Genomic DNA, 22,347 nt, shown 5'->3' with positions numbered 1-22,347 from the left:
GGAAGTTACAAAGCCCACATGTGGGTGTAATTTTTGACTAATTTTAGCTGTTTTGTACAGATGTGCAGCTTATTTGTGGTGTTTTAACTGGGTGTGCAATAGGAGTGATATGGAGAATAGTGTTTTAATCATTAAAGGTAGTAAGTTGACAGAAAGTCAGACATTTTTAACATTAACATTTTATTTAGTAACTTATTTTGTTGTTATACCACATAGATTGTTATAGTGCTTTATATATTCTTATATGCTTCTGTTCTTTGCAGAGAGGACAAGGTGAACTCACTGACAACGTGATTACCCTTCAAAGGATCGTTTAACAGCCACACTTGCAGCATTTATCACCCAGGAGAAGAATTGAACAAGCGGTCTTCACCCGGATACATACAATCATCCCTCGGGTTGTATTGCCTGGAGGGCGCAGCTGGAATACACGATGGGCTTAAATTCAATTGACATGTGGGGGGTTGAGAAGGTATATTAGCTGTCAAAGACATGGATAAGAGAAAACATGAGGCAATGCACCATCCATCCTCATTTCAGACACACGTGTTCAACACCATCATCCCAGCTCAGCCTGAAGACTGAGCCCCTGATCTTTTCTATTTTGCCCAAGACGTTTATTCGTGCCATAATTAAGACGCATGCCGTCTAATATTAAACCCCAAGAGAGTGTGCGCTTGTGTGTGCTGTATACAAAAAGAGAGAGGGGGATATGCCGAAAGGGAGAGAGGAGAGCTTCAACACTTTACGGTTTGCTTTCGCCCCTCCAAGCCTCCTGCTATCTCTGCCGACAAACCCCACTGCCACTAATTAAGACGAATGCGCGCCGCGGCTCCGCAGACAATGACCGGAGCGCCTGGATTTCTGCACACAAGGAGAAAACTGCGGGCCATGGAACTGACGGTACCCGCAATGCATCACGGACACGACACCCGGTACCCCGCTGCCTGCCTCCCACCTCAAGTGGAACAGATGAGTAGACTGTAGCGTCTTTTCATAGAGTTTATTTTCCTCACAATCCCATTCAGCCGCGCTCTCAGACGGCTGAATTGTGTTGCTCCTGGTCTCCAAAGCAGCCAGCAGCTGCCTGCCCCGCTGTGCGCAGTTTTGGAGGCGCAACACCGGTAATTACGCGCCGTGTTGACAAGTTTGGCGCGGTGCTGCATGGTTTGCGCATCAGCGACGGGCCAGTTTGTGGGATCTACCAAGATTTTTCTCCGGTTGAGTGAAGTGTGATTTCACCGGGAACCTTTTGGAGCCATTCGTTGCCCGATCACTACATCCATTAGTGTGCGCACTGCAACCTGTAGCTGTGTGCCCTTTCATTTCAGTTTTTATTCCGTCAAGGCACAATGGAGGGACAAAGCTGACGGTTTTGAATCCGTAGCCCAAGGAGAAGAGAAGAAAAAGGAGGAGGAAAATAGATACTGGGGAAACCGTAAGTATGTTTCCTCTTTTTTTCTCTTTAAAGTGAATAATCCATTTGTGTCTCCAGAACTTTGACAATATATAGCTCAAGGGCAAATGGTAATTGAAGGTCTGATTGTGTTATTGTGTATTTACTGCTGTTCTGGTGTCATTTTTTGAGTTTTTTTCTGTAAGGTGACGCCAACAGGAATTGCTGAATGACATTTGAAAAACTTGCCATGCAAAACAGAAAGGTGAACAGGTGGTTGTATGTCACCAATGACTAATGTCATTTTAATACTGTAAATGTATTGCAGTAGAAAATGCATACATTCATGCCTTGTTTTTTTTTTCACTGTTACTTTCATGCCATGATATGACAAAACAAATAAATAATATAAGGTAGGACATTTTCTGATACTATACCTCTGAACTCCCTACAACCGAGATATAGCTTTCTATGCAATGACACACACTTAATTCACAACTAATCAAACTTTACCAATCCTTCACATAATTTAATATTCTTCAAAACAGTTTCTTATAAGGCCTGGAAAATGGATGTGACTATTTTCTCATGCTCTCTCATCATCGCATGGACGTTGATTTGTTTTGATGCAGGAAGACCATTGATCTTTGTCTTCACTGTCACACAGAGCTGGGGTTATGTGTTTCTTGCTTTTGTAATTTTCTTACCAAACCTCCATGCAAAGGTGGGTGGTTTATATTTCCAAAGAGTCCTGTAGAAATGTGGGTCAGTGTACTGCTGCTCGGGGCAGCAGAGCACCTAGTTCTTCGCTGCCGGGGCCACTGTACCCCTTCCTGTCTGCTTGTGCCTGCCTGCTCACTGATAAAATGAAGTCAGTGACACTCTTTAGCCTCAGTTATGAGAGAGGGAGAGGATGTGAGGACAAGGTGCATACAAACATGATGTGCATGAATAATGAGATGTTTCAATGATGTATTTGTCACTGTTGGCTTTTGGGTGAAATCCCTCCCATCACTCAGCGGTTTCAGAGGCCTTCGTTCATTCAGGTGCGTGCGGACCAGGGCTTTGAACTAGTTGCCTTGCCAACAGCCAATCAGCTACACGGTTGTGCGGGACCGTTTTATGAGTCAGCCAGTCACAGGCAATGACTCCCAGAAGAGTTAAGTCTTTTAACCTGTACAGGATCTAAGAGTTTGATATTCAAATGAAAGCTGGCCTGAGACCAGTTGAATTGTTTCATGTTATGCCATCCATTTAAAGCGTGAATGCATTAGCGACCTGCTGCTTTGGTTGTACAATTTAAACACAATGTTAGGAGTAGGTATTTGTTGAGTCTGAGAAAGTTCTGATGTCCTGAAATGTTTAGTTTCCTGTATTTCCCATTAAACTGAGGGCATATTGGCAAACATGAGGGATGTTTGGCTCTTGAAAAAGCAGCAGCACTGAATCCTTGGAACAGTGGTTATCTTTCAGGTGTGAGTTTCTCTTGGCACATCTTTAGAAATACATTTCGCTGTCAATGAGTAGCACCTCGGAAAAGCTTTTTTTTTTTATGAGAGCCCTGAAGGATTAGCTCAAAGTATTGAAATGCATGTGGCATCCATGAAATGGAAGTGATTTGAGAATATAACACACCTTCAAGTGGGAGCTTTAAGTGGTGGATATATTTTTTCCTGTGAGGTGATTCTGCAAGCTCACACACAGACACTAAAGTCCCTTTTCAAACATTCAGTCTATCCCTGAAGCTTTTATGAAAATGTCCTATACGGGGTAATATATTAAGTTGTATTATATTGATAAAAGAGAATGGCTTAAAAGACTCCCCTTATTCTTCATTTAATACTATAGTATTAAATACCAATCGATACCAATTAATTAATTATTAATTAATTAATTAATTAATTAATACCAATCGATAATCTACTAGACTACCTTTTAAACTCATACAACAATTGGATTATTTGGAAATGAATATCACTCCAGTTACTTATTAGTCTCCAAAGGCTTTTGTTTTTTGTATTCTTCTTTTCTTTCCCTATACATGCTGTTATGTCATGTACAATATGTAGCATTTCTATGTTATATTTTACTCGGTTGAGTTTTATGGCTATTGGAACAAGTGTTGCATTACCGCCATCTACTGGACTGTCCCTTGTCTCATCTATGCCAGCATTGCCATGTCCTGTGAGAAAGGTGCAAGACAAGAATGTTCCTGAATGTAGTGGATTTGTGAACACAAAAAATCAGCTGTGGTTCCTTTTAAAGATTATCCTAGTAATTTACAGAGGAACTGGTTGTGAAACCGGCAAAACACTCCAGACAGTATTATAGCATTAGCGTCAACAGGGAGTGTTGTGTGGTGCCCATGGTGAGCATGGCAATTCACTGCTAAATACTGCTTATGGGGCTGTTAGGTCACCAAGAATACTTTTGTCCACCACTTACATATGAGGCAATCTATAAATTCCAACATGAAGCTTCAATACTCATTCTCATTACGTTATCTACAGGTTTCTGAACTCTTAACTGATGGATGACCACCGATTTTGTTCTGATACTCTACATTTTTAATATATAGCTTGCAATAGGAGGTAAATAATTACATTTAGTTGCATTATGTGATTTCTAAAATGTTAGAGCTTGGCCCATTCGAACCAAAAGTCAGGATTTCTTGTCTTCGGTTGTCTTGACACTGATCAATATTTTGTCTTCTGAGACCTATGTCTGTATGCAAGAGTAAGACCACATTAAAAGTAAAACATATTTTAATGGATTGAGATTTTAAAAGAACTCAAATACAGAAATTATAAACTGATTGTACAAAAATGGTACCACTTTCCTTGAAACTACTACTATTAGGCTGCATGCCAGTGAGGTGGATGAGGTAATGGCTACTTATAAAGACACTAATGGGTGCTCAGCTTCACTACTTTATTCGCTTACTAACGCCACAGCCGATTTTAGTGATGTTGTAGATGTCTTTTGACAATGACAAAGCCATTCATCCTGCTGTTCAAGCCTCACCCTTGTGAATTACTCATCACCCTCAATCAATCCAGTTATGACTCAAATAGGCAGTTGAAACTATCACGCAAAAAAACACAACATACCCTACACAACATAATTATACACATCTGCACAAACACAAAACTACTAAAACCATCAGATCCAGTAACTCCAGAGAGAGACAGTAGCACAGATAGTGGAGGAGGAGGCGGTGTTTAGCAGTCATACCGCACCGGCGCTGCTGCGAGGCGCCAGCTATTGAGCTACAGCGTGCTCTCATCTGGCACACACACAAACATACACATACACACATCTCGGTAGCGGCGGCGCTTTGCATCATGCAGGAGAGCTGATAATAAGAAACCTGTTACACGCTGCTCGTGTGATGGCAGTAAGCCGCGCCGGGTCGCACACTAATTAGCGCGCGCTCTCGTGGCTCCTGGGAGTTTCGGATAGGGTGACTTTAATGAGGATATTGCGGCAATGGTGAAGGACAAGGCCGAAAACCGGACGCTTCAGTATCAACAAACTTTGGTGAGTTTCGGATGAGGTCATAGATGATGCTTTCAGTCATGTGTCAGGCATGTACCGCTGTCATGGATGCCGGTTTGGCCGCAGGATTGGAGGCTCAGCTGCTGGTTGCTCAACTGTGGCCGGGGGAAAGGATAGCTTTTTATGGAATATGCCTATACAATAAATCAGAATAGTATTGTCATTGTTGGCTGATTTTGTTCCCATTTCGCATGTTTCCCTGTAGCTGCTATACTGCTTTTAATTAATTAACCTTGATCCACAGGTGTTGCATCAATCTTTTTCTCTGCATGCCCCCCCCTTTATAATTCAATTTAGACTCAACCAAGTCAGATGAATTTGTGGCCTAACGGTCATATTATTAAAATGTGAAAATCACTGAAATATGAGATTAGAGCTTTGCTTTGCTTACTAAGCTCTAATGTATTTTGCTCACATCCTGTGTCTTCCTTATCTCCTCTATTTATCCAGCAGATCTTGTCACTTCTCATGCCCCCTCATGTATTCTTCTATCATCTTCCCCTCAGCCCTTCCTGCTTGTTAGAGCGGCCTTTTCTACTTATGAACTAAAAGTGGAGTGTTTCTGAATATTAATTGGTTCATGCACCAGTTTTCCCCACTCATGTCCTGGCTGACAATGATACCCTGGAGCACTCCACGCAGGGGTATGTATATTCAGATGAAGGGACAGACAGACAGGCCGGCAGTGAGGCAAATCAGTGGATAAAAGTGTCCTTCCACCCTGATTTGTGAGTTTGACTGCAGTTATTTCTCATCTTCCTTTCTTATTTTGTGTATATATTTTCACATGTGCAAAATCTGTCAGTCAGTATGTCTTCGTGCGGCTGCACAAGAGGTACAGATGTCTTTTTTTTTGTTTTATGTTGGTGTGAAGATCAATGCTGTGCTTTATGTCTCAGTGCAAAGATCAATACTAATGTAAAATGGCAGTCGTTGTCTCTGAAGATTGGAACGTGTCGTCTACCCCCTCCCTGTCCTTTGAACATAGCACTCTGATCAATGGCTTTATCATTAACTTCCTGTATACCAGCCCATTCCCTCTAAAATAAATGTGAGTTTCTGCACATGCAAGCACTAATGCTGCTTGTGCCTCAATACTTTGTAAGTGTAAAGCTGCAGTAATAGTCATCAAATACTTTCCCTCTGGTAAAACAAAGCATCTGTGTTTTCAGACAAATATTAGCCAAACATTTAAATAAAATAGGGAAAGCTCACAGAGTTTATACCTGTGTGGCTGCAGTCTAAAATTGGATTTTAATGTTGACAAAAGGATCCTCTGTCTTTTATTGTTTGCCATCAGCAAGATTTAGAGGGTTTTAGCCATGTGGTGGTTTGAATTTCTTGATGCACAGAACAACTGGAGCTGTGTGGCAGGACTGAGCTGATGATGCAGATAGAGAAAAATAGAGATGTGTCTGATAATTCCTCCACCATGAAGCGGCACAGAAATGTCATGTCATTCACAGCTACTGTACTAAAAATTGCCATTTCCCTCCAGTATTTAAGCTTTTCTGGCTCTCACATTTCATAGGATTAGCTGATAATTACCTGTCAGGTTTTACAATGGAACAAAAATATCTTATTTGTTTTATGGCTGGAGTTGGTGCTGGAGTTTTACTATCAGTGAGTATGGCTGTGAAAATCCATTTAGATAAAATATGGTCGGAAATTATAAACTTATCATATAAATGAGCTGAACGGCTGAATAATTGATATAATTACACTGCAAATGGCCATGATTACATTTCCCTTTTTGCAACATCAACCACAAAGAAAACAATTATTTGGTATGTAAATGATATCCATTCATAAATTGTGCTAAGCAACACTCATGCTGTTCGGTATTTTCTGCCTCTGCACCAAACACATTTCTTAGAAAGCATCCCCACTAGCCTCTCTGAAGTCATTATCCAAAGGCAATAGTAAAACAGAGAATAAACTGGCTATTTATAATCGTTCAGATAGTCATGATTAAATCAGTGTGTAGGAAGTCTTTTGTAGGCAGCTATAGCTGTTTGTTTCTCATTCCTGTGTGGAGATGCAGCAGAGACTGACAGTTGGAAAGCAGCCAGGGTTTGGTGCATGGGTCACTGACTTCTACAACGACTGTCAGGTGCAGCGTCTGCTGGGATAGAAGGCAGTAACTATGTGGTTTCATCGCCCGGCGTCTCGTGGGATGGAGGGATAGAGCAGGTACAGTGAAGAAGACACACACCAGAGACTGAATTAAAAAGAGGCAGACCATGATGTGGTGTTGAAGTGCTGTAGTAGCCTTCCTATGAAATATTTTCAAAAGCTTTTTTCAGAGGTGTGGGAGGTCTCCATGTGTCATTCAGAAGCGTGGGCTTGTTTGCCTTATAGGTCTTGCATGTGGGTGTGTGTTTGTGTAGGTGTATACCTGCCTACACGTATGTGGAAATAAGTGATTATGGTGACTCTGTTGGAGCAGATGTTAGGTACACCATGTTCTTGTGCTTGTAGCAGCGGGAGGCTTGGGGATATGACTACTGCAGGGATCAAAGTCATGATCTACCTGAAAAGGAAAGCCTCCAACCTACACCTCGCTTTCCACCATCCCCCCACTCCTCGCCACAGGGCACTGCAGCACCGGTGAAAGGATACACTGCACACAAGCTGCCGGGCTTTCTGAATGTGTGTTTTTTTATGTAACCTGCTGCACTGACTCAAGATGATTGATTCAAGGCACACCACTTTTGTATCTCATTCCATATGTTGATAAATATTTAAAGCCACAATACATTCAAGATTTATGTGAACATAGCAAGCCCACTGAGACAAAGGATTAGCAGCCGTTTTGTCCAAATGTATCAATTATGATTTCTCCAGCAACACATTTAATTTAATATGGGTGCAAGTGCACACAAAGTATTAAGACTGTACATTCTTACATATTTGCATACTGTCAGTTTGCACTGTGTATCAAAGACACAGATTGTCTCCTGAACAGCAGTGAGAAGGCACTTTGTTCCCAAAAAACTGGACTGTGAGATCTGTTGCCTCCCTCTTCTCTTTTGCATTGTTTGGTGGAAGGTGTCACAGACCAGTTGGGTTGGTACACATGAGCATGCTGTTTGAAGTTCACTTCCATCACTTTGGAGGATTTCTGTTTCTTGTAACTAAATATTGTTACCATAAATCTCATCGGCATTTAGTGCAGCTACAATGAGGCGCTTTATAAAGAAAGCTCTGACATTGTGAAAAGGATTTGACTGTCACACACATCACTGTTGTATCGCAGCATCTTTCTTTTCCTCTGTTACTGTCATACTCACACTCACATAATAGCGCTGTCTCTTAAGGGGGGTCTAGTTCTTCAGAGTCAGCACTCTGTCGGTTTCTCCCACACGGAGGCTGGCTTAAGTCCATTTCAGCTTCTGTCACTTCCGAGTAGTGCTGTTACCTGCGCGTCACTACGGCCCACTGCAGAGACTGCAGACAGACAAAGTCCATCTCAATAGATTTCACTGTTAAAATAGACCCTGCTCATTGCACTGTGAAGGGTATTCTCACGTATCAAATAACTAGCTGCCAAGATACATAAACATGTTCCCTCTGTTATAAATCACCTCAGAGGATGTAGGGCCTAATCAATTGTATAATACACATCCATTAATAACCCAAGATGAATAAGTAGCTTTGTGAAATAAATAGTGCTGGATGAAACATCGAGATCTTGAGAAAAAGTATGGAAGTATTATTAATAAAATATTGCTTATCAAACTCTTGTTAAGCAAATATTGTAAAGTAAAATGTTCAGGTTTTTTTTCTAAAATAAGAAACATAATGTACGTGACTCAGCAGGTAGATCAGGTCACATTAACCGCAGCGTTGCTGGTTAGATGTCGACGTGACCTTGAGTCTCTAATGATCAAGGTCTTGATGATTTCTCATGATGAAAGGTGCGGCCATCTGTGTTAGAGGGGTGCTGTGAATAAAAAAAATGTATATTCAAATGTATTGGAAAAAAGAAGTTTGGAAATAAAAAGTATCATACAATAGATACACTGTACTAGCTCCAAATTGTACTTTAGCACCGCATTTAAAACTTGCGATCTTAAAATGTAGAAACCACCACGGGGAGACTTTCAGTGATTCTTTTCCCTGTTCTGACTCCCGGTCACTCTCTTTTTAAACCTGTTGCAGATGCAATCTCTGTAGATGAGTGTCATGATTTACACAAAACAACCAGCTCCCCCCCTTCAAGTCCTGTTCTGACAAGATGTCACTCTCTCAGCTTGATTCTTCAGTCTCTCTGACATCACCCCCCTCGCTCCAAACCCTCCCCCGTCTTTGGGCTGCTTTCTACTAATATGGTCATAGTGTGTTTGTGTGTATTTTCCCTTATCTCGTTGCACAGGGTTTGCTCGATAGCATCAAGGTTTTTGACGTTCATTTCACTGTGTGTGTGTGTGTGTGTGTGTGTGTGTGTGTGTGTGTGTGTGTGTGTGTGTGTGTGTGTGTGTGTGTGTGTGTGTGTGTGTGTGTGTGTGTGTGTGTGTGTGTGTGTGTGTGTGTGTGTGTGTGTGTGTGTGTGTGTGTGTGTGTGTGTGTGTGTGTGTGTGTGTGTGTGTGTGTGTGTGTGTGTGTGTGTGTGTGTGTGAGAGCTCTGACTCATGGGTTACTACTCTAAAAGCAGACGCCTGTACCTATATTAATGCAAATGTAGACTGCGGGATGAGTCAAACTTGTCACTTCCTCCTCTAATTCAATTTTCAATATTGTCCCTGGAGGCTGCATGGCTCAGATTAGGCTTTAGTGCTCCTGGTATTCCCCTGGTCTCAATAATACACACACTCAGCACGCGTTTAAGTAATCACACCGCCACAACAGTATGTAGGAGTTTATAAATCTGAAACATCCATTTCCCCCTCCGCAGTGATAGCTCCCTGTACTCTCACACACACCGCAGAAAAGAGGAGAGTTTTAGATGCTCAAACCTTAATCATTAGACTGTCAAATATTTGTCCTTGCCGTATCCTCACAATGAAAAATTTACCCTGCAGTGCCTTGGAAATGGCTGCATGATAAAGAACTTTGTTTTACCTCATCGTGTGCAAGGCTGTTACACGATCTGACTGAGAAAGGTGGCGAAGTGATAGATGTAGCAGTAAAGTGGGGGTCTGACGCAGAAGAAATGTTCTCTGGACGTGTGGTGCACTCTCTGTTTAACTGTACATTTTTCATCTGGCAGATGAACTTTGGACCCTGAATCTTTAGATAATAGAGAAACTAGCTGAGTCAATGTTAGCCTTAAGCTTGTAGCACTTATGTAGAGGAAACACTGATATTTAACGTGAAACTACTGCTTGTTTTGAAGGAGAACTCTTTGAATTACTTGGTTTCAGGTTGAAAAAAAAACTCTGAACAATTCAAAATAATGTAATCCTAATCAACGAGTCTGACGACAATGATAAACCTCCATGAGTCACTTTGCAGTCTTTTTGTGGCACAAAAGTACATTTTGTAGGTAAATAGTTAAGTTAACATCTTCTTATTTGTTCCTAGGTGGCAACTATAAGAGTTATTGTTTAAATAATGAGATATTTAATAGGAGAATTATGGCACTAGCCATGTTTGATTGATGGTGACTTAGCCAATATAACTGTTGCTTCTCAACTCAACTAAAGCTTCCTCTTTTTGATCTAAATTTGAATTTTCCCGAATGGATGATTGTGAGTTGGATTGTCTTTCACCTTTTTCATTCATTTTATGGATAACAATTTTTTCCCATGTGAAACTATTTCACACTGGAACTGTCCTTTCTGTGGGCATTATAGTCTATGACAAACCAGTCAATAGCAACCTGTGGGAGGCAGTTGGACTTGAATGGGTGTAGAGGGTTGTGATGTGGGAGGTAAACTGACTAATGTAGATACAGAAGTTTGTCACGTGGGAGGTGAACTGGTTACTGATAACAGCTCATTTAACCCACAGGGTCCCACCTGCTGCTCTCCCAGGGGGCCGTGCTCCAGATGGCCAGTGATTGCTTTCACGCAGGCCAAAGAAAGAATCACAGGCCTGGTTTGTGTGGGTGTTTGTCTGGTGCTGGTGGTGGGTTTTTGTGTGTCTATACTGTACGTGTGGGCAAAGGAAAAATGTGCTTGCCAACACACAAGATTCAATAAGAAAGTTGAAAGTCATTGTAGCTTTAAATACATTTGAATGTAACAAATGCTGTGATAATAGAAATATAGACCAGGTAAGTCTGTCAATTTCCTCTATGCATCAAGATCTGTTTGGATGAAGTAAAACTGCCCTGAAAGCGATTATAATATTTGGGTTTTCAAATTGAGCTTTTTTGAATACTTTTTTCCTACTATGTGCAACATTTGTTTGTGTAAATCCATTATTCAACAGCATCAGTGGTTTGCAACTGGCTGCAGGGGATTTTTTTGCATGCTCATGCTCCCTTGTTTTCTGTCTGTATCTCATCTGCTGTTTTCCAGTAAAGGCAAGACGCCAAAAAAAAAAAGAGTAGGAATTAACAAAATGACATTGCACATTTGAATGTCCTACTGAGTCTTATAGATTGTCTTGACTGCTGTGATGTGAAGATTGTGTTGTCTTTTCATAATAAACCTTAAAAACTGTATGTTGCATTACTTTAAAAAAAGCTGTAAGAGCTAATTAAGGGAAACGTTTCACCTTGTGATGCAAAATGTGCTCTTGGAGACAACCATGGTAGCAAAAACTACCACAAAAGCCTTTTTATGCAGTCTGACAGATTGTCACCACAGTAGCATTACAACTCTGCAAGATACTGTCATGAAACTTAAAACGTGGTAGTTGCGATCAAATTAAGAGGCAGAGTTTTCTTCAGTGCAGCTTTGAGACATGTCTGACCCCTATGCAGACAGAAGACTTGAAAAATGTCATTGGAATCTGCCAGTGAGTTTATATTTCTGCCATTTGTACGTTAGTGGATGAGATTAAGATTTGAAAAAGGAGAGTAGTTAAACGCGAGTCCAGTTTTGCCTGGATATTTGACTAAATTTTCCAATTCTGAGTATTCAATGTGCATACTGCTCTACAGTTTGTTTTAATTGACAGCCTTTTTAACCAGTGGCAAAACATGTTTACATTTCTCTCCACTGATATGTTAATGCCTTTCCACAGAGCAGTAGTTAGTGTTTGTCAGAGGGAACCTGGGCGGAATCCTATGGGATGTTCCATTTTACAGGATGGCGTGCTGCTCTGATGATGAATAGTAGCGTTTTGCCTAAATGCTTTCCCGCAGCTTGGAGGTTAAATTAGATGGAGATGAGCATCCCTGACAGCGTGGTCTTCTCTCTGCTACGCCGTCAGAGTGAACCTGTACGGCTGCTCTGCTTTCCCTCTGCACCTCCTGTGCATGAGAGCAGAAAGAGTCTGAAGGAGTCGTGATGCCCATCTCAATGAGAGGAGGGGGTGGATGGGTTTGAGTGGGACAAAGGGAGGTGGTGCGTATAGCAGTGGAGGAGAGATGTTGCAAGTTGTAGCATAAAGAGAAACCTAGAGGGACTGTTATCAAAAAATAGAAGGACACAAGAAAGGAGAGAAGCAGTGAGCATGCAAGTCGTGATGCTCATATTAATGTTGCCAGCTAGAAATATCAATGTTTTAGAATGAAAATAAACATTTGAGGCATGTTCATGCCACCAGTGCTGCAAATTCTAGTTATTGCAACATTCTCTAGTGTCACTAGAAGAAGCATTTTCCATGTCTTACATTATATAGTCACATGTCAGTTAAATTTAGACTTGCTTCAAAGTATGAAATTGAAATGCAATCTTGTGATTTCTCAGCACAAAGTGAGAGCTTGAATTACATGCTCGACTACACTGCCTCTGCGCAGATCCACCTCAGCAGAAAATATATAGCAAGGGACCTTCAAAAAGCACCTCAGACAAAAAAACAGTTGCAATTGCGAGCTTTTAACAAGCTTTATTAAAAAGACAAATTCACTCGTTGCTGCCAGTGGATCGTCATCTCCTCGATATGGTGTTGGGAGCAGATGGCTTCTGCTCAGTCAGGATCACCTCCCCACTTGAGACGAGAGCCTTCCGACTTGAAGGAACTTTCCTCACTGCAGATACAGCTCGTCCTGCAAGAGATGGAAAGTGAACAGTAACTTTGGAGCTGCTTTAATTATTCAACTTTTCCTCTTGATACAAGTCAAGTCAGATGCTTTAACCAATTTCAGCAATTTTTGCCCCCTCCAGTTTAAAAATGTTCATTCTCAGTGTGGACTTTACTTTCCGTTATGTTTAAGACCAGGAGTTTGGCAATTTGCTGTGGCTCGAAGTTAACAATTGAAATTAAGTTACACTACATTTTCACAAATGTAATTGACCATTAAAAACTGATAATTGCAAACACATTACAGTTGATCTACTTACGTTGCCGATGGCATGGCTGCTCACAGGAGTTAGTGCTGCTGGGATAACACACAGCCGTTGTGCAATGGATGAACACCTGGAAAAGTTTAAGTTGCACATTTAGTTAGGGGAAACCACAAATCTAGTATAACTTCAGAGACCATTATTATGCCATGAAAAACTGTACCATGTCTTTGTGAGTAGAAAAGTTGTTCTGATCCACAAACGTGAACATTTGAATGATGAAACGTTTGTGGTGTGTAGGGTAAGGCAGCCCAGAGGAGCCATCCACAGGCAGCACTCTGGTCAAGTAGCGGTCGTCATGGTAAGGACACCTGGTGCAGACAAGAGTCATTTTTAAAGACAGAAGGCACAGTAAATTCTCCAATGCAAACAAAAAACTTCTTTAAATACCCATCAACCAGGAGGTCCCACTGTGGAAGGCTTTGGGGGTTGGAGATGGAAGTGGCCCAGCAGTGCTCCAGGTTCAGGACAATGTTTGGATCAGACCGTTCCAGGATGCTCACCTCAACATAGACAGGGTCCCTCAGCACTTTAGTGACTGGGTAGTCTGCTGGACCGTAGAAGGAGCTATATGCTGCGGCCTCTGCAAACAGACCCTATCAGTGTTACTCTTGAAAAAAAAAAAAAGTATTAGCTGGCATTGTTTTAAAGGTCTCGTGCCACTCACCCTCAACACATCCCTTTGAGTAACACTGGCCGTTGCCTAGTTGTAGCGCCACTCGGAGGGGCCCTGCAGCAGCGACCGACACAGGTGGAGGCACAGAGTTTACCTCCATGACGACAGCCTCAACAGATGTGCCAGAATACTTGCACTGAAACAATAACCTGTGCAGAGCAAGCAGAGGACCTTACATCTCAAGAAACCTTAGTAGGCCACATAGGCCAATAAGGGAGATTGATTTTACACAAACTCACTCAAAATGGCTGTCCCTGGTGATCGATCCTCTGGGTCCAATTCCCACCTCGTATGAGGAAGACATGTGGTTTTCATACACCACATAACCCTCTTCCTCCTGCAGGAGGAAAAACATTTGAGTGTTTAAATGGGGAAATCGATCGACAACAGTAATTGAAAAGAAATAAATTGTTCATTTGTCATTTATGAAGGAAAATAAATAGGCATTCGGTTTCAGGCTTCACAAGTGGGAGAATTGGCTGATTTCTCAGGTTGAGCCAGGGAAAGTCATGCTTTCTCAATTTGAGTTGTATAGCTTAAAGCTGTTTTTCAGTTACAGGGTTTAACCCATGTTGAACTAAAGCAAAGAGAGGCCACCTTGAGTATAGTGCCACATGCGGTCACAGGAAACTGAAAGATGGCAAATGCTGAGGTGACGCCCACAGGAGAACAGGAGGGGTCGTTTGTTTCCAGCAGGCTGACTGAATCCACATCTATGTGGGGCACAGTGGCATCTTGAGCCACAACCACCACAAACTGGCCATCCCTGGTACACTGCACAGTCACTGGGTGAGCAGGAAAAAAAATGATGAATTTCACAATAGCAGACATTTTACACTCAACTGCAGCATTCAGTTGAGAGGCATTAGAAATTAAGAGCACAAATACCTGCTTTCCCATAGTAGCATTGCCTGCCATCAAAGCAGCAGTTAATGCTTTCACATTGCTCAGCAGTGATATCGTCAGTCCCACACTGAATTTTGTTAGCATGCTCCACCTGGCATTTATCAAAGGGAGCTTCAGGTGGAGGAACATTCAGCTGCTGCTGCTGCTGCTGCTGCGGCCACTGAGGAGGAACAGTAGTTTGGTGTTTCTGTTGCATCCAGGGATTCTGGGCAAACGCATCACAAGCAAAAACAACCACCACACCAAAGAGACATTTGAAAAGCCCCATCATGGTAATAGTCAATGCACCAAAGCTGCAACAATGGCACCTATGGCTCAGACCCAGGCTTTATACATGATCGATTAGGTGTCCTTTGCTGAGAACTCCGCCTTTCATCGTTAGGAGTCAATTGTGTGGCAGCCCTGCAGAGTTAATGAGCTGGGAGCTGACAGGTGGAGCTTATTGTCTGTTCGGCTGTCTGAGAAGAAGTTGAGTCAGAGCTGGGTGGATTTTGCAGAAAAGCTGCAGGCAGTGAAACATCTGACACCTGTTTACTCTGAGTGTGAACTTCACTGTTTTTACACAAGCTGACTCTGTTCTGTGATCAAGCACTGTTTTATGACATTTCTTTCACTGCCTCGTACTTGCACTACATGTAGCTATAAAAGCTGTCTTTTTCTGTCTTTCATGCACACAGATGTATGGGCGGTACACCCAGGAGCTGGGTGTGTATGCCAAGGAGGAAGCGGCCCGCCTACGGGATGGAGGTGTACGGGATGGTGGAGGACTGCGGAGGAACACTAGCGTTCGCAGTCGTGCTGCAGATCTGCTGGAGTATGAGAAAGACCCCTGTGCAAAGTGCCATAGTAAGTGATCGTGCATCAAGCCCAACATCTCTGATTCAGAGTGTGATTGGGCAGGTACAATGTGTGCACGTCGTGTTCATGTTGTGAAGGTCAGACCAATGCAAGTGTTTAATATTCAGAAAAAAGGTAAATCAGGTGTGATTGTGTGTGAGAGATTGTTGTACTGTTTGAAAGTTGTACAGCAGAGGGGCTACCGGACACATCTGGAGAGGATGTGAACAAGATTAAATGGGACTGATGTGAGCAATGACCTCTAACCAACAAGGCTGTCTCAATGTCAGACAAAGACAGCCCCCTCTGCTGGCTGCCAGGAGCCCAGCGTGTACATGTTTGGGTGTGTGTGTGTGTGTGTGTGTGTGTGTGTGTGTCTCTTTGTGGTTGCAGAGCTCTGATCTGAACTGTCAGATTATTTTATGTCTAGTCTTCCCAAATGGCTGCAGATAAGGGAGTGGTACCAGACGAGAGTTCCACTTCAGATAGATGTGCTCCACATTAACCGACTGATGGGGTGTTTACGTCCTCAAAATGAGCTTATTTTTATTTTTTAAATGTAACCTTGTTTTTTGCGTGGTACTTAAATATATGGGATTTTATTTGCACGTCAACAGAGAAGCAATGTTTTTCTGAAAGGTCAGTTCACATAAATTGAAACATTATGAGTACACTGCGGCAGATTATTCCACTTAATAAACGATCCACTCTGACGTTTGGGGCTATCTACTGGCTGTAACAAAGACACTGTTTAAAAATAAATATTAAAGAGCTCCATCTGAATTACTCTACCTGAATTAATGTGGTAGATGAAAATTAAACCTAATGAAATAAAACATAACGATCCAAAATTACATTACTGTTAACTATTAATGAAATTGGACTTATTTAAATATTTTATTTAACTAAAAATATTATGTTATTGTTTATCTATGGGTTCATTGCAAGCAGTAACTCCTAATGGCTAATTCAGCATACTCTTAATGATGAAAAATGGGCCAAACTATGAACAAAAATGAGCTGAAAATATATGAAGTACAAGTTTCAGCCCACAGTGTAACTCATTGAATGGTACAACCTGTTTACATCCACTAAATGATGGGAAATATAGTTGTAGCTGGCTGTAGTATAAAATATTTGATGGACCAATAAGTAAAACATAGATTGTTAGTTTTCACCGCGGATTTGGTTGAGAATCTAAAAACAGCATAATCTCAGTGAGTGAGAAGAGGAAAATAAGAGAAAGGCGGTTTTGTTGTTGATGTTTTACGTGTTTACACAAGTGAGCCAGTGTGACTTTTTTCCAGGATCTGTTCCAGCCTCTCTGCCCTTGTGACTAGTGATCCGATTAAAGCTCGATACATTGCACCATAGGTGAGAGCTTCACTATATCAGCCTAGCCTCGCTCGCTCGCTGTAATGGGAGCCATTTAAAACAATCACTCTCAGATCAGGAGCCAACCAGAGTGATTTGTGTGCTTGCTGTCTCTGTGCTGTGTGCTCGTAGATCAAGCTGTGTTGGTTATTTTTAGACTTTACTTTAGACGCTCAGGCTGGACGGGTACTGCTGTTTACTTGTTAAATAACATAACCCTTCAGATTTTGGTGGATGTGGGAGTTTTTAGTGTTTTCCCCTCATGTATCTGTGTGGGATCATCATCTCTGTGGGTGATGGACTACGAGTGTGTGCCTCTGTGCAGATCAGTAACTCCAGCCTACACATGCAGCTAAGGGCCCTGCTACCGGTGATTGAAAGCTAAAAACATGCACTGTGTTTATTTTGACTCATAGAGTAAGTCGTTGTGGGATTTTATAGCTGACTTCACTCAGATTTTCTCCAAGCACCATTATGTATTATGTCACACTGACTTTGCACCTTTTTGAATGTGCTGTTTTATAGGTTAAAAGTCTCCTGTATTTTTAGTCTTTTTTTATTTTTATGATTACAGCTATTTTCCGTTAGGTGATGTGATTCACTAGCAGAGGTGGAGAAAATATCTGGCGTTGGGTGGGTTTTTTTTTTATAACGAGATCAGGAGAAGACATCTGTGATCGCCAATGAGAAGTATGTACAGAAGCCAGACGAGGTGTGTGTGTGTGTGGGGGGGGGTTTTGAGAGAGAACCAAGAGTAAAGAGAAAGAAGAAGCTATGAGAATGTGAATTTCCCCAGCTTTGTGCACATGGGAATGTCCAATGAACTGTGAAAAACAAATTATAGATCCAGGGAAGAACATGGCAGTGTAATCTGCACAGATAGATTTTTATTTTTTGTTTCTCTCTGACATACTAGATGTGTCAACAGTGTGATAGGTTTGTATGCGTTTGTTCTCTGTTGGCAACTTCACCTCCAGCAGGTGGCTTTGCTGGTGGCAGCTTGCTTGTTATGCACATCGTTGTACCCCACCTCCCGTCCTCAGGAGACTTCTGAATCCTGCACCAGCAAAACTGCTGCAATTACTTTTTTCATATGGAATATATATATATTATTATATCTATACAGAAGCAATGTCAATCAAACAATCAAGAAATGAAGATCATGAAGTGTTAGGACAATATTCTCGTACCACGCTTTGTGTTTTTTCTTTTTCCATTGACCAACTTATTTTTATCATCATCAAATATGTTGCTTTTTCTTATTCTTTTATTTCGCAAACGTTTTTTCATGATTTCCAAACGACATTTAAAAAAAACGAAATCTTGAAGTATCTCTACTTTCTGTACTTTTTTTTATGAAAGGGATCTGATAATTGTGTTAGTGGCACATTTAAAGCTTCTCTTGGGACGAGCACATCTATAAATACTCAGTGTTGAAGGGAATTCCAGGCTTTGGCACTGTCCGCAGACAAAAAAGAGGAAATGAGTCCAGTGATGCTTCTTTTAGATGACCTAGCTCAGAGTTATGGATTAAAATGTAGTGGTAGATTTATAACAATAACACAGTGTTTTCTTGTCTCCTTATTCTTTATATTTGAGGTGGATGACGATTCAACACATAATAGCATCTTTAGTTTGTTATTGTTCTTCCACGGCTCACCCACGCTGTATAAACTGATTACATCTCCCTGTCCACTCCACTCATTGTCTCTAAAATAAACCATTCATTCTAGTTTTCATCTGAAACTGGATAATTTATTCATGCCACCTGAGAGTTATTGTTTGTTTTCCCCATTTCTTTGCCAGAAGATTGATTAAATCTTGTCCACACTTTTATTTCCACAAGGTTAGACCAATGTTATGGTATTTTCTCAGGTTTCGCCCTCAAAACAGCTTATTCAATTGGAATAGACATTCATTTTCTGCACCTTGTCAAAAATCTCTCTATAGTTTAGAAAGAGTTGAGCAAAATATGTTCTTGAATGCATTTTACCACATAAGATCTGATAGTCTGGTAGTGGCCCTGCTAAACATGTAGATCATAAGAATCACAGAGCTTAAGCGGTGTTTTAAGATTGAAAAATACCCATAAAAAATAATTGTATAAAACAAAAGTGTTAAACATCCTAAAATAGTTAATTTAACAAGTTTTATATTGAAAATTGAGACGCCATCTATAGATAAAGGAAAACACAGAACTATTCCAGTTCATTTAATACCAGTCAATTATACACTGGTGTAAAAATACTTCAAATGTATCACTTGTATCAGCCCATATTGAGTATTGCCTATACTGGCCTTATATACTGGAGATGTGAAATGGAGAGCTATCAAAGAATCTATCAATACTAATCTTACACCATGTTTTACACAGCCTCATCCTTCTTTAAATCATAACCTTCTTTTTAATTTCATCTTTCACATTTCTTCTAAATTGATCTTAAACCTTTCAAACTTGGTTTCAAAATGTTTTTTCCATTTAAATATTCTTGGATGGACTAGCCTTGGCTGCAATCCCATCTCCCATGTCACTACAGTTTTCTTCATTTCTTTAACTTCCCCTCTGACACACGTTTTTTCTTCAGTTTCACACCCACAAATATCTTTCTCTAAACTTCTGTATCCTTCTGTCTCTGTGCCCTCAGTGTGTGCGTCTCGTTGCCAGAAGTTCCTGATCTCGCGAGTGGGGGAGGACTGGATCTTCCTTATTCTGCTTGGGCTGCTCATGGCTCTGGTCAGCTGGGTCATGGACTACGCCATCGCTTTCTGCCAAGAAGGTAGGAAAGAGATGGAGGAAAAAGCAAGAAAGTAAGATGGATAGATGGACAGTGGATAAAAGGCTGTTCCTACAGAGGCTGCAAAGTATTAATCTATGAGATGTGATGTGAAGGTAGAAAATATGAATACAAAGGACCGGGCCTGCTTAAGCAGAGGTTTATTGATGTTGAGCGAGCTAACAGAGTGGCTTTTATCAATATTTAAAGGGTCGATAAATGGGGCCACACACTGTACTATCAATGTTAACTCTGTCACTTTAATTAATCCACCAGGTGCTGAGGTCCAAACTAATGTGCCAACTAGATTGCAAAAAAAGGAAATCCTCTGTAAGGAGTTCACTCCTTTACAGATAACTTTTTGAGGTTTAAATCTAAATTGTCGTCCCTTTTTCTCACATGATAAAATATCTGTGAATAATAAAATCACTATTAGTCAAGCCACACAATTTCTGTGTAGCTTAACCATTGTCCTAAACTATATAATAATTAAATCTAGCTCCACCTGGACCAGCAGAAATGGTCAAATATTCTTGTGTACAGAGTTCTTTACTAGCCGTTTGGTCAATAAAATGTAAGAAATACGTTAGTCTTTAACTTTTTAATGTCTTGTGTGGTCTGTCCTCAACCCAAAGATATTCAATAAAATAAAGTATATATGATAAAAGCAGACAGCAGCATTATCTGCATTTCTTTTTGTGGATTGACCAAACATTACAGCGCTAATACACTTTTACCTGTAATGGGAACCTTTTCATTGTTGTTTTTGTACTTTTGTCTGAGTTTTGTAAAATGTCTGAGTTTTCCCCCCGCTGCCCTGACCAAAGCAAGAGTGATGACTTTTAATTCACTATGGGCAATGTTTGAGAAAAACGGTTTGTTTAAAAAATGTTGTTATGATGGAGAAAAAAGTCTCACCTATATATATCAATTGGCCTCTCATCAATTTTTATGAGATGGTAAGTTTGATTTTAAGAGAGCTGAAAAATGAATGAGGAGGAGGAGGAGGAAGAGGCAACCAATCTGCTGTACAGCAGGTGAAGTAAAACTCATGAATAAAGCAGAAAAGGGAGGTCAAAGAGCGATAATGAAGAGCAGAGGAACTATGTTAATGTATTCACAGCGGATTAATCTTGATGCATAAGGAAGCTGTTTGTTAGGTGGGTTGGTTTTCTGCTGCATTATACTGATATGAAATTCTGTGTGTTTGTGTTTATGTGTGTGCAGCACAGAAGTGGATGTATGGTGGATTGGACAGTAACATGCTTCTGCAATACATCGCCTGGGTCACCTACCCTGTAGTGCTCATCACTTTCTCAGCGGGATTTACACAGATACTGGCCCCTCAGGCTGTTGGTAAGACACACACTAACACCAATGTCAACAATTCATGCATAGGTATATGTATTCCTATATCTAATTATGTCCACATCTCAGTGTTTGAGCAATGTAATTGGCTCTGTAATGCAGCATAAGGTGTCCAAGGACATGTGCTGTAGGTCTCTCAGTGGTAACGTCTGCAGGAAATCCATACACTAAACTTCTGATGAGATGTGCATACAGAAACTATATGAATATCAATCAGCTTTCCCCCTCACCCAACTCCCTCACTCTTAATTTATTCCCCTCATCTCTCTCTGGAATTGCTTTTTTTTTAACTCATCGTTTCTCTCAACTCAATCACCCCACCTGGCATCTCTTCCTTTTTATTCCCCAGGTTCAGGTATTCCTGAGATGAAGACGATACTGAGGGGCGTCGTCCTGAAGGAGTACCTGACGTTCAAGACGTTCGTGGCCAAAGTCATCGGCCTGACCTGTGCTCTGGGCAGTGGGATGCCTCTGGGAAAGGAGGTAGAGGATTAATTTTCCTTCATCTCTTCCCATCACAGTGTTTTTGGCTGTGCAAATTACACATGACAGATTGCTTGACAGTTTTTGAAGTTTCCCAGTTGGGAGGATTTAATAATCCTGCTTCTTCCAGTCTCATTAAAGTAACATAGTAATTACTGCTAATAACCGCCTGCATTTCCTCAAAGTTTGAATTTGAGCAGATTTTGACTGGCAAGGTTTTTTGAATGATGCCCATGAACTAAAATGTGCCTTCAGTCGTATCAAGGCCACTAACATCCTGATCTCTCTCCATCCTGTCTCTCAGGGCCCCTTCGTTCATGTTGCCAGTCTGTGCGCCGCTCTCCTGAGTAAAGTCATGGCTCCTCTTTTCGGAGGGATTTATATGGTGAGGATGGTAACCACATTAAGAAAAGTACCTCAGATTTCTTCACTGATAAATGCATACCTCAATTGAGAGATTTAACCGTTAGGGCCTTCACAGGTTCTGTCCCCTACTGGTACATTCACTGTCCTCTAAATGAACTCTAATATTTCTGGAGAAACATGCCATCACATTTACAGTTGTTGTTGACA

General features: G+C 41.1%; 2 protein-coding genes across 5 annotated transcripts in view; one reads left to right on the top strand and one right to left on the bottom strand.

Moving 5' to 3' along the window:
- The first annotated feature begins 462 nt into the window (after window positions 1-462).
- The window catches only part of clcn2a (chloride channel, voltage-sensitive 2a), a 37,536-nt gene continuing 15,651 nt past the window's right edge, over window positions 463-22,347 (top strand). For 2 of the 4 annotated variants that reach the window (XM_063885735.1, XM_063885734.1), the window contains exons 1-6: window positions 4,758-4,936; window positions 15,616-15,784; window positions 19,795-19,926; window positions 21,151-21,279; window positions 21,641-21,774; window positions 22,079-22,159. In XM_063885735.1, coding sequence (XP_063741805.1) covers window positions 4,886-4,936; window positions 15,616-15,784; window positions 19,795-19,926; window positions 21,151-21,279; window positions 21,641-21,774; window positions 22,079-22,159 — 696 coding nt within the window. In that variant the 5' untranslated portion in view covers window positions 4,758-4,885. Of the gene's footprint in view, window positions 1,443-4,757; window positions 4,937-15,615; window positions 15,785-19,794; window positions 19,927-21,150; window positions 21,280-21,640; window positions 21,775-22,078; window positions 22,160-22,347 lie in introns of those variants that run through there. The other 2 variants (XM_063885736.1, XM_063885738.1) reach the window with 2 other exon arrangements.
- LOC134865911 (zona pellucida sperm-binding protein 4-like) lies at window positions 12,879-15,246 on the bottom strand. Its single transcript, XM_063885739.1, has 8 exons — window positions 14,921-15,246; window positions 14,630-14,817; window positions 14,272-14,369; window positions 14,024-14,181; window positions 13,747-13,939; window positions 13,520-13,667; window positions 13,354-13,429; window positions 12,879-13,058 (listed from the first exon to the last, which is right to left on the bottom strand). Exons 1-8 carry the CDS (start codon window positions 15,207-15,209, stop codon window positions 12,940-12,942), a joined length of 1,269 nt encoding a protein of 422 aa, XP_063741809.1. The 5' UTR covers window positions 15,210-15,246; the 3' UTR covers window positions 12,879-12,939.

The sequence above is a fragment of the Eleginops maclovinus genome, chromosome 6 (assembly GCF_036324505.1).
Source record: "Eleginops maclovinus isolate JMC-PN-2008 ecotype Puerto Natales chromosome 6, JC_Emac_rtc_rv5, whole genome shotgun sequence".
Taxonomy (NCBI): Eukaryota; Metazoa; Chordata; class Actinopteri; order Perciformes; family Eleginopidae; genus Eleginops; species Eleginops maclovinus.
The sequence above is the reverse complement of the archived record's forward strand: the minus strand, read 5'-3'. Positions and strand labels throughout refer to the sequence as shown.